The sequence below is a fragment of the Pongo pygmaeus genome, chromosome 2 (genome assembly GCF_028885625.2).
Source record: "Pongo pygmaeus isolate AG05252 chromosome 2, NHGRI_mPonPyg2-v2.0_pri, whole genome shotgun sequence".
Classification (NCBI taxonomy): Eukaryota; Metazoa; Chordata; class Mammalia; order Primates; family Hominidae; genus Pongo; species Pongo pygmaeus.
Window position 1 is genome coordinate 184,433,656 of NC_085930.1, and position 22,374 is coordinate 184,456,029.

Here is a 22,374-nt window from a genome sequence, read left to right on the forward strand (position 1 = left end):
TCCCTTGTGTCAAACAGCCAAGTTGTGAATGCTAAGGAAAAGTTCTTGGAGGCAATTAAAATGCTACTCCAGTGAACACATGAATAATTAGAGAGCAAAACAGCCCTATTGCTGATATGGAGAAAGTTTGAGTGATCAGAATAGAAGATCAAACAAACCACAACATTTTATTTAGCCAAAGCCTAATCCAGAGCAAGCCCCTAACTCTTTTTAGTTGTGTGAAAGCTGCGAGAGATGAGGAAGCTGCAGAAGTTTGAAGTTAACAGAGGTTGATCCATGAGGTTTAAGAAAAGAACCTATCTCCATGACAAAAGTACAGGGTGAATCAGCATGTTCTAATATAGAAGCCACAGCGAGTTATCTGTAAGACCTAGTTAAGGTACTAATGAAAGTGGCTACACTAAACAAGAGATTTTCCGTGTAGACAAAACAGCCTTAGGTTGGAAGAAGATGTCATCTAATACATTCATAGCTAGAGAGAAGAAGGCTAGGCCGGGCTTCCAAGCTCCAAAGGTAAGGCTGACTCTCGTTAGGATGTAATGCTGCTGGTGACTTGAAGTTGAAGCCAGTGCTCATTTACCATTCTAAAAATGCTAGGGTCCTTAAGAATTATGCTAAGCCTACACTGCTGTGCTTTAGAAATGGAACAACAAAGACTGGATAACAGCAAATGTGTTTACACATGGACTACTGAATAAAAATATTCAACCTAACTGTTGAGACCTACTGCTCTGAAAAAAAAAGATTCCTTTCAAAATATTATTGCTCTTTGACAATGTACCTGGTCACCCAAGAGCTATGATGGTGATGTACAGGAGGTTCATGTTGTTTTCAAAGCTGCTAACACAACATCCATTCTGCAGCCCTTAGATTAAGGAGTAATTTCAACGTTCAAGTCTTATTATTTAAGAAATATATTTGTAAGATTGTAGCTTCCCCAGATAGTGATTCCACTGATAAATCTGAGAAAGTACATAGAAAACTTTCTGGAAAGGATACACCATTCTAAATGCCATTAGCCATATTTGTGATTCATGAGAGCAGGTCAAAATATCAGCATTAACGGGAGTTTGAAAGAAATTGGTTTCAACCCTTATGGATGAGTTTGAGGGGTTCAAGATTTTAAGGAGGTAACTGCAAAGGTGGTGGAAATAGCAAGGAAACTAGAATTTGAAGTTGAACCTGAAGATGTGACTAAATTGTTGCAATGTCATGATGAAACTTGAACGGATGAAGAGTTATTTCTTATGAATTAACAAAGAAAGTGGTTTTTTGAGGTGGAATCTACTTCTAGACTCTATCTTTCCAATTCCCGGTAACACTGTTGAAATGACAACAAAGGATTTAGAATACTACGTAAACTGAGTTCACTAAAGCAGCAATAGGGTTTGTGAGATAATTGACACCAATTTTAAAGAAGTTCTATTTTGGGTAAAATGCTATCAAACTGCATGTCATGAGAGATACAGAGAAATATTTTATGAAAGGAAGAGTCAGTTGATGTGGCAAACTTCACTGTTGTCTTATTTTAAGAAATTACCAAAGCCACCCTAACCTTCAGCAACTGTGACCCTGATCAGTTAGCAGCCACCAACATTGAGGCAAGACCTTTCACTAGCAAAAATATAAAAATGTACTGAAAGCTCAGATCAATAAAGTATTTTTAAATTAAGGTATGATACTTTGTTTTAGAAATAATGCTATTGCAGACTTAATAGACTATAGTGTGAACATAACTATTATATGTATTGGAAAAACCCAAAATCTGTGTGATTCACTTTATTGCAATATTTGCTTTACTGTGGTAGTATGGAACTGAACTTGCAATCTCTGATGTATGCCTGCATACACGATCTGATCTATATCCTCCAAAACAAGTAAGGTTTTCCTTGACCTCTGCTACATATAAAAAAAGTTCATTTACATAACCAATTGAGTAATAGCCTTATTATAAGATGCTGTCAGTGAATGACAAATAATTAGTAGGTAGCTTAGAAATGAAATGAAAAATAGAAATTTTTCTCACTTTTGCAATGTAATCATTAATATTATGTGATCATTTACTTAATCAGACTTTTAAAATCATATATCAACAGTTATTTATATGGTAATGGTATCAGCAAACTAAAAAACGTATTAAAGGCACTGATTTAATCATTTTTAATAGGAATGAAATTATAATGAAAAATCATTCTGACAGAAGTGTTTTTAACAATTAAATTTCCCTGGCAAATCCATTTGAAAGTACAGCTTAACTTTTTAGAGATATTGTATGAGCTATAATCATTTTGATTCAACCCTACTGAGTCCATAGCATATGCTGGACACCTGGGCGAGTATGGGTATGTAATGGGCTCTTCACCAAGGAATTTCCCTGTATTGGAAACTGAAACTGGCAGACATGTCTAGTGAGGGCCTTAAGAGAGACAAAAACAGATTACTCTGGGAGCCAAAGTAGAGAGAGGCCATATTTGGGCAACACATAAATAAAATTCATCAGGTAGGTGACATTTGAAATGAACATTAATGTATTCATAGAGTTTTTACAGATACAGATGAATGTGATGGCTAAAGAAATATTTCATGCCAAAAATGTTTTCTCTAACAGATTTACAGATCTCTTGGAGGTATTCCTATATTCCTCTAGAAACAATGCTCTTTCTTCAGATGAATTTTTTATGGAAGTATTACGTATAAAACTTGTTGAAGTGCATTAGTTTCAATCGAGAAGGATGGAAAGCTTGAGATCTGGATTCTCCATCTTTATTTTTTTCATGATTTGCCATGACTAACTGTTTTTTTTTTTTTTTTAATCAGCCTCTCTGTGGATATATGCTATAATTCGAAATAGCAGATTTGCATTATAATATTGGAAAGCATAACAACTATTGTTTTAATAATAAATAGATATTACAGAGAGTAAAGCTAAAATCAATCATCTTGGCTCATAGGAATATATGAATCTGCAGTTCAGTGCTTTTTAAGGAGAAGGAAAGGATTCACTACATGAGAAGGTTTTTATTGAAATCTCCAGAAAGGCATGAGATTTTTTCTTTTTTGCATTAATACAGAGGACTTATAAAAATGAGTAACATTGAGGTCAAATGTAACTCTAGGTGAGTAGTGGGAAATGTGACAGAAATGATAATTTGGGGCCATATTCTAAAGTCCTGGGTTGCTAGACTGCCACATGTGGTTGAACAGGTTGTATTCTGCACGACCCAAGGATTTGTCATTCATAGCTGGTTATTGCACAGTCTTGAACAGAGCATCATGAGCAGCTGTTCAGGATGACCATGCAAGTGAGGACGTTGCACTTAATTTGGATAGCAATAGAAAACCTTTGAATTTTCTTTCAAGCCTGAGAATTATATAATTGCTGTTGAACCTTAAGGAAATTAATATTTCAGTGTTTTGTAAAATGGCTCATATTCCAGAAACATGAATGTAGAATATTCCAAATGTCTGTTAGAAGAATGAACTGTATTTGTAATTTTTTAGAAGAGAGAGAGAGCAAAGCAAAAATGACTCACACATTTTCTCTAGTGCCCAGAAGAATTGTTGTACCTTGATAGAAATAGAAAGGTCGTGTTTATGGTAATTGGGACAGGGTAAGAGGCAGAATTAATTCTATATTGAACATTTCAAATTATTATGAATAAGTTATACTAAATGGACAATTGGCTATACTTCTTCCTCTGAGGCTTTATTTTTCTTTGTTTTTTCTCCTCTTTCAGGCTGAAGTCATCGATGTGAGTTATGGAATGGCAGATGATTTAAAAAGGATTAGGAAAATAAAAAATGTAACAAATCAGATCGCCCTGCTGAAATTAGGAAAATTGCCACTGCTTTATAAGGTTGGTCCAATGGAAGTTATTCAGTTGTTTGGTGAACATTTTGCTTTGTTTTGTTGGAATTACATGCTTTTGTGAATGTGGAGTGTGTATGTGCATATAGGTGTGTGAGAGAGAGAAGGGGAGAGGAAGAAAGAGAGGCAGAGAGTATCACAGAAAGATGGCTTTTCCACATTAGAACATTTTAATTTAAGATATTTAAGAAAAATATATTTATGCCCTTACTTCTTTAGAGAGAAAATACCTTAACTCAGGTAACACTGAGTTTGTGGGACCTTAATAAAATTGGCATACTCTTCATAATGGTACCTATCTGGAATAGTAAAAAATGAGAACCACAATGTGTTCATCTTATGACATATGTGAAACTTCTAATCTATTATCAAATGGACTAATTATCATGTTCTCTATGTTAGACAAGTATCTAGATGATTTACACCCTTTAGTGATTATTTTGTCAACTATATAACTACAGTTACTAACTGTGATCAGGATTTTAATTAAAATATAATATGCTAAGAGTAGCAGAATTTTGATTTATTTTATTTGAATGGAAGTTTATTAACACTCATCCACAGATACACTTACATAATTAAAGCAGCTCAGTCTAAGTTTCTGATGATGAACCAGCACAATAGATAGCCACTACTGCTCATTCTCACTTCATTTCCTTTTTCTATTAAAAAAAAAAAAGATTAGTGTAGTTATGTCAGCAAAACTCTCTGGTTCTGAAGATATATTGGATTTCTCCTCATTCAACCTTAAACGAGCTTTGCTAATTCCCAGGTCCAAAAACATTTCCAGGAATCTCTTGGCACACTCTATTAGGAAACTAGAGAATATCCTATGTCTTTTTTATTATCTTCCAATAATACTCTTATCCTTAAATCAGTGTTTAATAGTAGATTAGACAGGCTAGAATTTTAAGATACTCTTGAAAACAGAATATACAGTGATACTAAATTTTTGCTGGATAATTTTTAATATGTATTAAATGCCTTAAAAAATCATATTTTGACCCAGAAATTCCTGTTCAATCAATGTATTCTAAGGTTGGGGTCAGGGTGGGGGGGCACATGGAGGTGATAAACATAGTAATGACCGATGATGTGACAAAGTATTAGAAATTATATATACATCCAATTTAGTATTTGAAAATCATGCTGCTTTTATACAGCTGAATATGTTATAACAATTCGATGTAAAGGAGAATATTTAATGACATGTAAAAATCCTCATAAATCAAAAAAGAGATCAAGAGAACATTTATAATAATTATAATACTAATGATTTTATTATTGCCTGTGAAGGTAACATTATTAATGACGTGCTAGATAATTTTCTAAGCCTTTAAAAAAATGTATTATATTAATCTTCAAAGTAATCATATTGTTGAGGTAGGGACTATTATTATCTTCAGATTATAAATGGAGTAAGACACAAAAAGAAAAAGTGACTGGCTCAAAGACAAAGAGCTAATTAAATGAAACAATCGGGCCAGGTGCGGTGGCTCATGCCTGTAATCCCAGCACTTTGGGAGGCCGAGGTGGGCAGATCATAAGGTCAGGAGATCGAGACCATCCTGGCCAACATGGTGAAACCCCTCTCTACTAAAAATACAAAATATTAGCCAGGCATGGTGGCGGGTGCCTGTAGTCCCAGCTACTCTGGAGGCTGAGGCAGGAGAATCTCTTGAACCCGGGAGGCGGAGCTTGCAGTGAGCTGAGATCGCGCCACTGCACTCCAGCCTGGGCGACAGAGGGCGAGACTCCGTCTCAAAAAAAAAAAAGAAACAATAAGGCTTTCAACCCAGGCAGTCTCATTTCAGATCCCAAGTCTTGAATGTGTATGTATACTTGCCTGTGTGGAGTGGAGTGGGGAGAGCTAGAATACATCAATAGATAGAGAGATAATTAAGAGGTTAAATTAGAATTTTTAGCTAGGATTCCATGATAAAGAAAAGTGAACATTTCAAAGTTAGCTACCAAGCATCCATATTTTAAAGGAAATAATTAAAAATAGGTTAGACTATTAAACCTATCACTCATATCTGAGATAGAAAAGGTTTGGAGATTGTGGGGAGAGGATTTTATGAGCCGAATTTTGGAGAGATTTATGATAAGTTCAACTGCATACCTGGTGACTGGGGCTTCAATGGAACCACATGGAGGGCTTAATGTATGTCCCCTGCACTGTGGGGGACATGATAGTATGGTATCTGATTTTATCTGAGAAGCCTAAAGGTAAGAGATGGGTTTACTAAGAATTTAGTAAATAAATACAAAAAAAATTATCTGTGTTGACATTGGCCTGCATCCCATGAGTAGGGGCAGAAAAATAAATATACATGCGTTTCCCATGGGTCAGTCATAAGCACATGTGACAGAGAGCCAGTGTGGTCTACCTTCACATCTGTACTGAAATTGCCACTTGTAATGGTGACTCATTAGGCAGTGACCAGCCAGATTAAAGTAGCATTTGTCTAGATCAAGTAAATTGCAGTAGGTACTGCTTCAGTTAATTCACAAATGCCCAGGAGATCCAAAGGCAGCTTTAAACATCTGTGAGCCCCAGAACGTGTGAAGCTTCCGTAGGACAAGCACAGTAACATAAGAAAAATCCTCCCCACTGAACCTCTAATTTCTAAGCCTTCTCCAACAACAGATAGGTAAGAGTATAGTTAATACATGGGGAAGGAAATAACAGACCACACCCCTTTCCCCAAAAGCAGACCTGAGCTGGTGGAGGGGCAAGAAGATACAATTTTAAATCAAGAGTAGAATTTTGATCATGATGAGACTAGGAAACCTAATTACTTATTTAAGACTCTGCTAACTCAAATCGATTATAGGACTTTTATTATTAACAATAGAGGAATAGTGGGACAGTCCAACTTTTTATGTAGGTGTTTCAGGAAAAATGAACCTCTATGGATATTTTTAAAAGAGTAATGGGAAAGAAAGTTCTATTGCTTTTGGTACATTACATGAATTTTGCTTGTTCAACCTACCAGTGACAAAAATGTGTGTGGTAGGGGCCAATTATATAACTGGTTAGATAGAATTATGGATAATTTCTACTTTTCCTTTTTTTTTGCATTTCTAAGTGTTCTATAATTATTGTGTATTTATTTTGTATACAGAAACAAGCTTTTGAAAATTCAGGTTAAAATATAGCAATTATAATTTTTTCTAACCCGGCCGGTCATGGTGGCTCACACCTGTAATGCCAGCACCTTTGGATCACGTAAGCCCAGGAGTTCAAGACCAGCCTGGCCAATATGGAAAAACCCTGTCTCTACCAAAGATACAAAAATTAGCTGTGTGTGTTGGCACGCACCTATAATGCCAGCTACTTGGGAGACTGAGGCACGAGCATCGCTTGAACCCAGGAGGTGGAGGTTGTAGTGAGCCAAGATTTCGCCACTGCACTCCAGCCTGGGTGACAGAATGAAACTCTGTTAACAAAAAAAAAAAAAAAAAAATTCTAACTTTGCTCAGAGGTCAAATACTCAAAATCTTCACCAGTATATGATGGATTAAAACAAAGCAAGTTTCTTTGTATTTGCTACAGATAATATTTACATTGTAAAACCCTTTGACCGTATCTACAAAGTAGTGAGTTAGTGGTTTATCTGCAATAGGGCACAGTTATAAAGATCCTGATATCATTTTCCCTGAAAATTTTCCTTCTAGGCCTATTAAATAAATTTAACAAAAATTTCTGTGTAGAATGCCCCTTGAGACAGAGCCTTGCCACAAACTTGGCATTGTCTTCTAGAAAGAGGAGACAGGGTGTCCTCTCTGCAACCTTGTAATTTCCATTCTAGCCATCCTTCTGTTTTCTGTGGATTGTCCCGGAGATTTGGGTGAACTCATTGCTGCTGTATCTGTTAATATACATTCCATTGGTAAGAAAAAGGAAGCATGTATTAAACATAGTTATACAGCATGATTACAGCTAAATTTGCTTCGACTGTCCGTCAAATATATTCTGAAGCTAAAATTCAGAAATGAGGTAAAATGTAATTCAGCTGGGTTGAAAAAGGCAGAAAACCAACAGACTTCTTTATGAATCAACAGTTAGTCATGATTCTAAATGAACATTTAGTCTGGGAACATGCAGCTGAATGAGTAAAGAGAAGTTCATTTTATTTTGGCTGTGCAGTAGTTACTAAATCAGAGTTTAAAAATGAATTTGGGAGGGAATCTCTACATCTGAGCTAGGGAGGGCAAAGGGGAAGCATAATTATGATATTAAATTATTAGATTATCTCTTGAAATGAGGAGAAAAATAATCTGCAGTCATGAAGAAGGAGATCTCATTAGTTTGATCATAAATACTAAGAATGTATGTAATTTAATCTCTGGGAAGAGATTGATGAGAAAATCCCAACATTGCAGGGTAGGAACTATGAACTGCAAATGGCTTTCTGATATGTGCTGTGAAATCCACATCTTGCTGCAGAAAAAGAGTCAACCAAGTTCCCCAGATATAGTTGTGCTAGTTTCCTTAAGCTGAAGCCTTAGAGGAAAGGCTTTAGGTTCATTTTAGCTACGTGTTTATAACAGTTTATTTTATGGGAGAGTGCTTTAAATATTTAAACTTTCAGACAAAACATTAATTTGTCACAATGTACTCACATTTCTCTCGGTGATAACCTGACACATAGTAAAACAGATACCAAGACCCTCACAAAATCCCAAACTGCAGAATAGCACTCTAGTATGGAAATTAATTTTATAAAATTCAATAAAAGCATTTGACTTTCTACTTAGGGCCATTTCTACCAGAAGCAATAATAACAAAAAGTTACTGGTACTACAAGACAACTAGAAATCAAGTAAATCCCTCTGAAACATGGAGGTTGGGCCACTGTCTAAATCCACAGTACATATCAGCCCCCTTTCCTGTGGAAGTCAATTTTGTGTGCAGTAAAATTGCAGATGAATAATATATCTTGATTAATTATCCATTTGTGCATAATTAAATTACACAAAAAATCCAAAAACTCTGTTGCTTTTTTTATAAATGCAGTAATATACATCACTACCTAGTACTTTCTGTAATGTGCTAAGATATTAGTCAATATTAGCTAGTTTTTTCATTATTCTTATATAGTTTTTTATCCTTATAATGACAATTTTAAAGGGCCAGACATCCAAATGATTTTGTAGTTTCCTACAAATGAAACATTTTCTATGTATTCATCAGATAAGATTTATATTTTAATATAAATAGAAAGTAATATAGGCAAATGGCTTTTAGATATGTGACTTGACGTCTACATATTATTGTCCCTTATTGGGCCAGTGTATAACTTCAGCACTGCTTAAGTCCATAAAGCATGCTTAGACAGACAAGCCTTTGGAAAGAGCCTGAAGGAAAATGAGAGATAGGAAATGAGAGATGTTATTTGTTTGTACTTTCAAGTAAATTGCTTCTTGCAAATTAGGGAGGAGTAGCGTTATTTAAAGAAAAGCAGACTTGATACTCTGAATTTCAAACACAACTGAATCCAGAAAATAATTACATTTAAAATATTGAGTTAGAGGTTTAGTGAGAAAATATATGTATATATATCGGTGATTTACAATTAATAGTCAATGAATGGACAATGGGAAGATCAATAAGAAATCCTCTAGTTTCGTCAGCTAAAGTTAATGCTGAGAAATATTACATTTTGATAACTTATTTTACATGAAGCATTTGCATACTTGTGATATTTGCTGAACTAAAAGTTTCATTTATTCTAGTCTCCTTTTTGTTTCCCTTAAGAACATTTGTTCAATCCAAATGATAATTGTGGTCAAAAGAATATTGTTTTATTTATTCTAATTATTAGAAACCAACATTTACTCTACTCTTCTTGCGGTAAAAGTTGGTGGAACTCTAGTTTTTGTTTCCCAAAAATAAAATCTGTAGATGCACTTAACTAGTTAGCCTTAAAGATATAGGGTGCCTAATGCAATGGGTACAAAAAAGGAAATCAATATTTTTACAGATAAAATATTCACGTTGTGTGAGTGTGTGTGTGTGTGTGTGTGTGTAAGAGCTGTATGTATGAGCACTGATATGGCCTAATGTAATGTGGCAGTGGGGCGGAAAAGAGAGGAAAGAAGAGAAAGACACCTTTCCTATTGAAGCTGTTGATACATCATAATTTTCCCTGGTGTGAATGAACTGAAGAAATCTCTTTAAGTGACATTCTATGAATATTTTACATGAAAACAAATCTTTAATTCAGTGTCATGAATGAGGTTTTTACATATGATCTGAATAGGAAGGCAAACTTGCCTCTTTTTTTATTAAGACAATTTTTGAAGACATTTTATGAACAAAAATAAAAAGCAAACACTATCTTGGTACTTTAAAATAACATGCTTGTTCACTGAATAATTTAATAAGGCACTTCTTACCTAATTCTCAGAAGTAATTGCTAAAAACAACAATTTCTCTATCTTTTATGATTCTAAGACTCCAAAGCTGCTCTATTTGTCATGGAAAACATGGTCAGCACTAGAATACAAAATTGGAAAATAATAGTTTATTGTTTTGAAAGCTAAATCTGCTGCTGTTTTCAAATCAGACTACTTTCTATTTTCCAATGGCGGAAGTAAATTATTTTTAAATGATTTAAACCAAATATTACTATATATACAAAAGGTTTTTTTGTTGAGATACAACTTCAAACATGGGTTATAATATAAAGACTTTAGAATGTGTCATTATTCTGCAATTTAGCAATCAAACTTTTAAAAAGTAAGTTTAGAGCAAGAATAACTGAATGTTTCAACTTCTATTCCTGTTTATTTAAAGTATTTTCCATGGCTTAAAACCAAATAAAAGTGTGTCTACAAATCTTCAAAGTCTGTCAAGAATTGACTGCATAATTTAGAAGTCGTGCATGTGTTTTGCCTACATGAAAATATAATTTAATTATACTTTTGAACCATTTGAAAATTACAACATCATAGCAAATGGCATCATGTATCAGAAGGTTGATTTTTGCATATTTCTTATTGTAATATAGTTAGCATTCATAATCCCCATGTATGTATACAAAGTTAACAATATTAAATAAAGGTGCTGAGCGTCTTGTTTTTCCTAATTAAATGTTATAACATAAATTAAGCAAAGTAAGATAGCAAGGAAGAGAGAGAGAAAACAGTGATGGAGAGATGAAGAGAAGAAGGGAGGAAGGGAAAGAAACAGCAGCTAATCCCTTCTATACAGTTCGCCCCCTAAAACTACCCATGTTTCAGAAATATTTTTATATATATTTTATATATAGTACTCTAAAATTTGAAACAGTAAGCTCTAGACATATTTTGGTCTAAACTGTTGGGCAATTACTTGGGCTTATCAATATAGATGTCTGCTATGGTGCTTTGTGGTAATACTGACCTCTTCTTTCACATTTTAGCTTTTCCCTCTTCCTCTGTATCTGGTTAAAAATGTCCATTTTTCCTCCTGTTGATAGCTTCACAGCCCTTCCAATCTTCTGTATTGCTATCTGCTCAACTTGTAATTCATTTTAAATAGTGAAACACAGCATTGCAGGATGCAAGAATAGGAGAAACGAACTCAATTTCAAGCTCTTCTACTTCATAGTTATGTGATCATAGAATTATTACTGAACCCCACTGAAGTCACACAAGTTTTTCCTTATTTTTTATTTTTTGGTTTTCAAAATCTCTACATTGATGACAAAAATACGCTCAATTCATAAGGTTGTGTGAATATTAAATCTGAAAATGCATGCATGATAAATTTGTAATAAATATTAAATATTATATATGAAGCCCTTAATATCTGTATGAGGTTCTAAAGAGAAAGGGCATGAATTTAATGATGGAGAAGTGTGACAGCTCACTCAAACATGAAAAACTAAACTGAAGATAATAATATACTTATTTAATAAATCCATTACAGAAAAAGTATTAGTCTTTCAAGATTGCACCTTTGTGTTATTCAGCACTAAGGATTGTGTTGGTGCCATGTAGCATAATTTGATCTTTGAGTTAAACAGAAAAAAATCTGAAGTCTTCAAATTGTTTTTGTGGAATAAAACAGATATAAATAAATGAAGAAATTAATGTTAAAAATAAATACAACTTTAAATTATGGAGAAATATAAATAATGTCATAACAAGGTGGTACCTGCTTTAGATTTTTACATCCTTCAGTGTTTATTTTTATGCATATACTTTTTATTAAGGTGATGAAATTATATAATATTAGGAAAACAATGTTTTTAAAAATTAGAACTATATTACATTTATAGAATGGTTTTATTCTAATACACATTTTAATTTATTTTCCAAAGTTGAGATATCATGTATGGTTCCCAAAAACCGTAGCACAAAATTGTGAATATCATGTAATGGCCTACATCATAAAGTTGTAAAAAATAATTGAACTAATATAATACATGTAAGTACTCAGCACAATGCCTGGCACATACTAAACATTCATCAAAAGTCAGCTGACATTTAATTTAATCATATGGGAAGATTTTATCAAGAACTGTATTTTCTCCTTGGATTATATTTTCTGAGTGGTTACCATTCTATGGACTCAAAATCTAAGTTTTGTCATTTGCTAAATGGTAGAACCCCTGCTCTGTTTGTTTTAAGTTAAAACTCAGGACTTCAAGGTTTAGATTTACTTCAGGAATGGTTATGACATTGAAATTCTAGTTCATTATTTTTTTACGTATTTCAGTTTAGAATATCCTGAAACTGACTTTGTGATTTAACATAGTTACTTTCGTTTCTGCATTGATATTTCATAGGTAAGATGGGTGCTTAAGAAACAAACAAATAAATAAACCCTTAATTCTATACCAATAGAATTTTAAAAGAATTAACTTGAGGTCTAATTATTAGTCACTATATATATGGCCCTAAGTTCTCGCTCATTTTCTCTTTTTGTCAGACTGTCTCTTGATAAATATTGCTTAATTATTATTATTATCTTGCTTAAGAACACATTGCTAAGGAGCATTAGGCAGCAGTTTGAATTTTACTAATCTGTTACTATGAAATATGTGGAGGCAGAATTAAATTACTTTTGGAAGGAAACAATATTGAAAATTTAATATCTGTTTGGGAAAAAAACACTTCTCCCTAAAACTTTTGTAATTAACATTATATATGCACAACGTATGTGGTTTTGAAATCAATCAGTGTCTTATTTGTATAACAAATTAGCCTGTAATAAGCTATAAAAACTTAAATCTATACAAACAGAAAATATTTTCAGTTGAACTTTGAAAACAACATACACTCAATAAAATATTATTTTAATAAGTAACTGCTAATATATGTTAATTTATTATCCTCATAAATATTCATTAAATTGCTTTTTAACTGAAAATATATATTTGCTGTATTTATGCAAACACTATTGGGATAGGTTTATAGATCGTATATATTATAGTTAAGAATAAACCTTTTGTAGTTTTAATATTGAGCAGTTAAAAAAAGTCTTTCTATTGCAGGTAAAAAAGTTACTTCTTATTTACTAGATTTGCATTTCAAAATTTCATTAAGTCTATGTAATTTTATTTTGTATATTTTCTCTCATATTGCATTTTAGAATACACCCAGTAATCTCATTTATTTTAAATATCTTATGAATTTTCTTAAATTAATAAATTCACAGTTACTTGAATATTATATCCATCTAACATCTTAATTATTTAAATATTTTAATCATCTAATATTTAAATTTAAACATACAACACAAATTTTTAATCAATGTTGGAATAATTTTACATTTTAAATCAATTTTTTATTAAAAAATTAGGAAAAGTTAGATTATATAATCTAGAAATATACATAGTACAATAGAAGACTTAAATTTTGCCTAATATTCATAATTAATTAAGAACCACCAGAAAATCCTTCAGATAAAGTTATATTTATTCTTCAAGATTTAGTTCTAATTTCCCTTTTGTTTCAATCTAAACCTCATTACTTTGTTAGCTTGTTAAAAGGACTATTCCCTACCATTCAGTGAAGAGCTAGTGTGCTTGTGCTTCATAAGGAGATAAAATACTCCCATTAAACTTCTTTTATAATTCTTATACAAAGATAATTTTCAGGAAGTTGTAGGGTAAATTTCATCATATATAAACATGAGTCATAGAATGAAATTCAGGAATGACTCTTATAGTTCCGACAAGCCATGCTTGCGTAACATTTTTCCAATACCCACATTAATGATTGTTTTAATATAACTTCTTTGTTTATAATAATAATAGCATATCTATAATTAAATAATAGTACAACCTGGTGAAGGTATTATGGATATTAAAACACCTGTGATATAATTCAATATTGTATTCCTGTTCTGTTAAAAAGGACAATTTTGATACTTTGTCTTACATTTTGGCTATTATCAAACCCTATGATTGGTTTTATAAATTTTAAAAGTTCAAAGCTTTCTTAGCTTTAGAGTAAAACTAGTAAAAAAAAAAAAAAGTGTACTATTTGACCAATGAAAATTCAATTGGCCCTTCTTCCAATTATACTATTAATGTAACAGCCAGGCAAGCATTGTTGTAGCTATTTCAAATCTTTCCTTACTGAGAAGTTTTCTGTGACTTCTACAGAAGGTTATAGGCAAAACATATATAAAAGTATTTTCCTTGTGGTTTTAAGAAGATCTTACTATGACTCACTAAATATGTAGGATTTTTCCTTTGTTTTGAGTGGCTTTATAAATTGTGTGCTCTAATTGATTATAAAACATGTAGATCCAATCCAGTTTAAAAATAAGGAGCATACCCTAATAAGGCAAATGCTTAGTTGTAGCCAATTAAGTAATTTATTTTGTTTTTTACCACTGCATTCAGCTTTATAAAAACCCTCTGTTCACATTGCTAACTCAGAGCTCCCCAAACCTTCTTCAGTTTTGAATAATGCCTGACTCATAAATCCCTTTATGCTCAAATAAACTCTGTTAAACTTATTTTGTCTAAAGTTTTTCTTTTTAAAAAGACAGTTTATATCAGGATAATACCGATTTAGTATCCTTCACATTGGAAAATGGGTGAGAATATAATATCTGGGGTGATGGGAGTGGGGGCAAAAAGAGGTAACTAGAGACATTCTTTACAGTTCTGACATGAGTGGTCTTCATGTGTACATTTGCATCATGTGTACATGAGAGGTCTCCATGTGTACATTTGTTTATACTTGAATTTCCAACCTCACATCCCATGAGTAGAGAATCTGAACAGTTACATGGGATTTGAGTCCCAGCTCTACTATTTAATTGCTGTAAGTCAGTAGTCAAACTTTTTAAACGTTCTAAGACTTCATTTCGTCCTTGTAAAACCAGCATAATGATAGTGTTGTCTTCATATCACCTAGCCTTTAGTAAATACTCAATAAACATTTATTATATTGTTATTGTTTTCTAACCATGGTAAGGAACAGTTCCTACTTTCACTGAAGATGTTTTAAAACATAGTTACTTGAATAAAACAGGCATGCATCACTTAACAAAGGCGATACATTCTCAGAAATGCCTCATTAGATGATTTCATTGTTGTTGTGCTGGTATCATGGAGTGTACTTACACAAACTTAGATGGTGTAGCCTACTGTGTATCTAGTCTATATGGTATAGCCTATTGCTCCCAGAATACAGTATTGCTGTACTGAATACTGCAGGCAATTATAATATAGTAGTAAGTATTTATGTATCTAAACATCTCTAAACATAGAAAAAGTACAGTAAAAATATGATGTAAAAGACAAAAACTGGTATACCTGTATAGGGCACTTATCATCAGTAGAGCTTGCAGGACTGGAAGTTGCTCTAGGTGTCAGTGAGTGAGTGGTGGGTGAATATGAAGGCCTAGGACCTTATTAATGACTACTGTAGACTTTATAAACACTTTACAATTAGACTACAGTATATTTATTTACAAATATTTTTCTTTTTAATAATAAATTAATCTTATGTTACTATAGCTTTTTTACTTTATAAACTTTTCACTTTTTTAAACTTTTCAACTCTTGTAATTAACACTTAGCTTAAAACACATTGCACACTTGATAAAAATATTTTTGTTTATATCCTTGTTCTATAGAAGCCCTTTTGTATTTTTAAAATTTTATTTTATTTTTTTATTTTTTAAACTTTTTGGTTAAAAACTAAGAAACACACACACATTAGCCAAGGCCTACACAGGGTCAGGATCAGTATCACTGTCTTCCACCTCCACGTCTTGTTCCACTGGAAGTTTTTCAGGGACAGTAACATGCATGGAGCTGTCATCTCCTATGATAATAATACCTTCTTCTGACTTGCCTCCTGAAAGACCTGACTTGAGGTTGTTTCACAGTTAACTATTTTAATTTTTTTGTTTTTTTTTTTGTTTTTTGAGACGGTCTCCCTCTGTCACCCAGGCTGAAATGCAGTGGCATGACCTCAGCTCACTACAACCTCTGTCTCCCAGGTTCAAGCGATTCTGTTGCCTCAGCCTCCCAAGTAGCTAGGATTACAGATGTGTGCCACCATGCTTGACTAATATTTGTGTTTTCAGTAGAGACGAGATGTCACCATGTTGACTGGGCTGGTCTTGAACTCCTAGCCTCAAGTGATCCACCCCCCTCAGCCTCCCAAAATGCTGAGATTACAGGTGTGAGCCACAGCACCTGACCAAAATTTCTTTTATATATAAGTAGGAGAAGTACACTCTAAAATAGCAAAAATACATATAGTATTGTAAATACACAAACCACTAATATAGTTGATTATTATCAAGTATGCACATAATTGTATGTGCCATACTTTTATACAATTGGCAGGGCAGTAGGTTTGTTGACAGCATCATGACCACAAACATGTAAGTAATATGTTGCACTACAACGTTAGGACACTCTGATGTCACTTGCTGATAGGAAAATTTCAGCTCCGTTATAATCTTACGTGACTGCTGTTGTGTACGGGATCATTCCTTGACCAAAATGACCTATGCGGAGCCACGACTTTGTCTTTATAACGCTAGTTTACTTTCAGATACGTACTCTCAGTTAAACACTCCTTATCCTCATAAGAATTCCTGTATAAGTAGGATGGTCACTGCTGTATGGTAAGTAACTACTTCTCAGAGAGTTTGAATGTCTTATCCAATGTTGTACATTTATTTTTCAGAGAGCTAGTGCTGTTATTCCAAACCTAGGGCTCTTTATGATCCTCGCAGTTTGTTAATTTATTTGTGTTTATGAATAAATGTTTAAGATAGCTTCTCTCAGTATTAGCACCATTGTGCCTTCAATCATGGTTCTTTACTACCAAACAAATATGTTTTCAGATCAGAATGAGAAAGATACACAGAGAAATATAAAGGAAATGTAAGAAAATTAATAACTGGTGAAGTCAGGTAATAAATATGTGAGAACTTATCATACTATATTTTTCATTTCTATTAAAATCCTTAAAATAAAAATTTTCAAAATAAATAAATATGGGGGAAAAAGCAGCCAGGATTCACAACAACTGCCTGAAAATGCCTCTAACCATTTTAGCATTAATTTAGCTTATTCGCTTTCCCCATGGGAGCTGATTGAGTGGTTACAATACATGCTTTCAATTTGGACAAGATTTCTCATTTATGTGGAGAGTGTTTCAGTCCACTTCTGCCCTTAGTCAATCAAGCATACTAATCAGAGGATTCAGACTCACCAATTTAGCTGTCCAAAGCCCAACTTGACTTAAGGGGTGAAAAATATCACTTGATATTCTCCCTGCAGAGTATGGTAAAAATCAACTAGTAGGTTGGATATGGTCATTAGGGTTAAATCACTCTTCATCCAAACTGACTGATTTTTTTATATTTTTATCAGATTACTGACAGCCAGGGAGACATAGCCTCAGGCACCTAAACAAAAGAATGCTGAATGTGAATTGGTGTTGAATTTGTTCCCAACCAGAGTGCTGGTGAAACCATAGGGCAATTGTATATCGGAGCTCGTTTATTATGAGTAGAGTTCTCATTAACTTCTCCGGGAAAATGTTGCCATTAAATCTTGTCTTGAATGAGAAGAATTTGTAACTTGAAAATGTTTATGAATATTTCATAAGAATCGTCTTAGGGTGCATGCTTGTGTGTGATAGCCTGGCAAAGGTTGACAGATATGTGGAATACTGTAATGACTTGATGGATGCATATGGAATGTTTAATGGAAAAAGTGAAAAGTGCCTGCTGGGCCTCTGTAAACCTCTTCCAGTATAGTACTGATTTTACTGCGCTGTCAACAAAATCCTCACAAAAAGAAATAGTTTGTGAGTAAATGAATTGAAAACGACAGGATTATTTTATTGCACTAAATAGTCCTATAAGAAATATGTTTGGGATTAAGGGTTAGTTTTTCATTCTGTATTTATTTTTATTAAAACACATTTTAAAAATCCATATATGTATAAAGGAGTTCTTAACGAATAGGCATGCACATTTACTTACTGCTTTGATGTCTCAAAATCCCTGAGGAATTTCACCAAGTTTCACAGTAACAGGGGGATATGAGTAGTTTGGCAATAGAGCAGCAAAGTCTATGAGAATCATAACAATATCAAAAAATAAAACAAAAGTTACTGAGTTAATCTTAGAAAGAGAAAGAAAAAGATACACAAAAGTGGAAAGATAATTTTTCCCAAGCATTGTTTATTGGTAGATTATCAAGTTGGTTTGGTTTGCTCTATTTTAAAATGATAGAATAAATTTAGAAATAGATTTAAAAACAATTGATGGATTAGGAAAACGTGAATTATTTAATTGAGAGTTTTTAAATCTGTTACAAAAAAAGCCTGAGAAGAAAGGCAAGCACAGTCTTCATGCACATGAAAGAGTATTTGTGGGTTATAAAATTAGGACCTTTTCCAATCTTTGCAAAAGTTAAAGCTATAAAATAGGCACTTAGGCCAGGTGTGGTGGCTCACATCTGTAATCCCAGCACTTTGGCAGGCTGAGGTGGGCGGATCACCTGAGGTCAGGAGCTCGAGACCAGCCTGGCCAAGATGGTGAAATCCCATTTCTACTAAAAATACAAAAATTAGCCGGGCATGGTGGCATACGCCTGTAATCCCAGCTACTCAGGAGGCTGAGGCAGGACAATCACTTGAACTCAGGAGGCAGAGGTTGCAGTGAGCCAAGGTCGTGCCACTGCACTCCTGCCTGGGTGATAGAGTGAGACTTCGTCTCAAAAAAAATTAAATTAAATTAAATTAAAAAGCAACCACTTAAATTGTGCAAAATATATTAAGATTACCCATAAATAATCTTACAAAATGAGACTGATTAAATACTGGAAAAACTTCCAAAGATGGCTGTCCCTGTCTGTTTTTAGAAATTCTAGAATATCTAATGAATTATATAATATTTCCTGATTCCTTTTAAAATTAATTAGGTATGTTTAGTATATGTTGCATACTAGCCATCCACCCTTCTCTTTAGATCACGTTAGCCCCTGGTAAGAAAACTTCCAAACAAAAAGTAAGAAGCCCAGAATATTACCACATATTAGTGAAGGTTTTGTGACCTAAGAGACTAAGGAATTTGTCATTTTTAGACATTGATGGACTAATTCAATTCATTCCAGTAAGAGAGAAGATGTTGCACATTTTCGTTTAACTTACGGCCAATTCTATACTTTTTAAAAAATCTGCTCCAGAAATGCATCTGTCTAACAAGCATCTTTATTTAAAAGAAACAAAGACAATTTTGTTGGTATTTTGTTCAGAAAATGAGTTTATCATATTAAACTCCCAAGAAAATTATGTGAAGTAAGTATTATTCTTTGTTATAAAAATGAGGACTGTGTAGATCTCAAGGAATCTTTGTGACAGAGTTAAGATTAATTGGTTTAGTAGATCTGATTACCATAGACCCTGATTTCTGTTAATAGCCATGTTTATCATCTTAATGTGAAATTTGCTTTAAGCAATTTATTCAATCACACAAATGTATGATGCATTGAACCGGCTACATTTGACATCAGATAAATATTGAGGTTTGAGAGGCTCACTTATGCTATAATATGTCATCTCGGGTACAGCCCTCTCTATCCCACAAAATAGTTTAAATTATTATTTTTTAATGTAGACAATATATTTGGAAATATTTGAAAATCATATCATATACTTCCCATTTCTCATATCAAATGAGATAATTCTAGGTCTACAAAAACCTGAAGCTGTAGGTTATTTAATCTGTTATCTTGGGTTATTTATCTGACTTAAGGAACTGATATTTTACTTTTAAGTATAACCTTTTCTAATAGAAGGGAAAATCAAAGATTAAAATAGTTGTAGCAAAAATAAATATAATTATGGCAATATAGCAATAACATATTAATGGCAATAATAACATGCAGATAAAATACAAATCAAGATAAAAGGAACAAAATCTAATTTATATTTAATCTTGAGTATTTTTCATTGATGTACTAAATATTTAGTCCATTTAAAATCAAGGTTATGTAATTTTAGAGTCCTATTTAATGATTTTCATATATGTTTCATTTCTAATTGCAAAACATTAGGTTTCATGGAAGCAACATTATTTATAATTTGCCTGTAGGTTTATGAATATATATGAACGCGAATGCTTATTGTAGGTTGCAATATAAGTGTTTGATAGAATGCTGCAGTTATTTGTGTATTTATGTTCTCTTACAATTTATCTTCACACATATGCCTATAGACATGACAAATTGACCTTCCTTATTCACCAGATATTAATTTGGTAGCATATTTGCAAGTAACCAAGGTAATTTATCTTTCTATAAGTATTTCATTTTAAAGTGTTCTATTATAATAAAAATGTCTTATTCCAAACCAATGCCAAGGATTTTTCAATTGCTACTCTAGGTTACCTCCCATGTTAGAATCTTCCATTCTTCATTCATTTAGTAAAGAGTATCAACAAAGTTTATATATTATACATTCTTAAATTTAATACTAGAAATTAAATACTTAAATACTTTAATTCTTCGATTTTAAGATAATAAAAAGGTAAAACTTGCAAAAATCAAATTGTTGTTTAAGGAAATAGAAAAAAAATTGACCATTTATTCTCTCTTTTAACCCTAATGTAAGAGTATTTCATAAAGAATATGTGTGTGCATGTGTGTGTGTATGCATGTGTGTGTGTGTGTGTGTGTGTGTGTGTTAAGAAATTATGTTTTAACCACATTTTGTTTTGGATATACATCTATTATGGATAAATAGGTGGTTTTTATTATTTTCTCCTTTTTGCATTTTGGTTTATTCAAAGTAATTTACAAAAGAACATGCATTGCTGTTGGGGTTTTTAAATTTTTTAACAAATTAAAATCGTTAAGTGTCTTAAATTATAGACATTTCTTTGTTTTTTTAATGTTTTAAGTAAACTGTTTTTTGATTAATGTAGTTAAGTAGAAATGTTTCACAAAATATGAATAATAGCATATAATTTTGTATTAATCTGTTCTCATATTGCTAACAAAGAATAGGCTGGGTAATTTATTTATAAAAGGGGTTCAATTGACTCACAGTTCCACGTGGCTGAGGAGGCCTCACAATGAAGGCAGATGGCGAAGGGGAAGCAAGATACGTCTTTGTGGCAGCAGGCAAGAAGGTGTGTGCAGGGGACCTGCCCTTTCATAAAACAGTCAGATCTCATGAGACTTATTCATTATCATGAGAACAGCATGGGAAAACCCCACTTCCATGATACAATTACCTTCCAAGGGCTTCCTCCCACGGCACGTGGGGATTATTACAATTCAAGGTGAGATTTGAACAAACCATATCACATTACAACAAAAAACTACCTGACAGTAAAATAAATATATATTACATAGACAGTCTTTTAAATTTCAAACTTTAATGTCAGTCAACTATTCAACAGCTAAATAGTCAAATTTCAAAACATTAGAGAGCTATGTGAACTTCTTTATTTTGTTTTAACATGCCCCAGTTTGCTTCTTCCTTTTAGAATGGTCAGCCTATCAAAATTAACCGGTGAGAAAAGGGAACCTAGTGCTCAATGGCGTGGGCTCTGGAATCAGTCATTTTGGGTCTTTAATCATTGCTCAACCTATGACCTTAAGAAAATTACTTCACCTACAAGTTCATTTATTCCTTTGTAAAATTAATATAATAATATTTTCCACAAAGTGGTCAGTAAGTGAATTGAGGGTGAGCTACCTCTTCAAGATAACAGAAGCCCTTTGTCTCAAGCAAGGGTAGGTGAACTGGGCCCATATTTTTTACATATTTAGAGTTATATTTTCATTTTACTGACATAATTATTCTTTTCCTGCTCTTGAAGATACTTCACAAAAAGGCATTATTCCCCTAATTGAGAAAAAACTTGTCAAGAAGACAAATACTACAAAGTAAACACTCATGAATTGTAAGAGGTATAATGTGAAACACCAGCTATTTCTGACTCATTATTTCACCTTAGTATCTAAATTGTTCTTCAGTGCTCATGTACTTTTTACTGACTGAAGTTA

The 22,374-nt window shown here is 32.9% G+C and overlaps 1 protein-coding gene across 15 annotated transcripts in view; it reads left to right on the plus strand.

The window, feature by feature from the left end:
- The window catches only part of NAALADL2 (N-acetylated alpha-linked acidic dipeptidase like 2), a 1,372,789-nt gene that overhangs the window by 826,327 nt on the left and 524,088 nt on the right, over positions 1 to 22,374 (plus strand). For all 15 annotated transcript variants that reach the window (XM_054481096.2, XM_054481101.2, XM_063662440.1 and 12 more), the window contains one exon: positions 3,738 to 3,857. In XM_054481096.2, the coding sequence (XP_054337071.1) occupies positions 3,738 to 3,857 (120 nt within the window). The remainder of the gene's footprint in view (positions 1 to 3,737; positions 3,858 to 22,374) is intronic.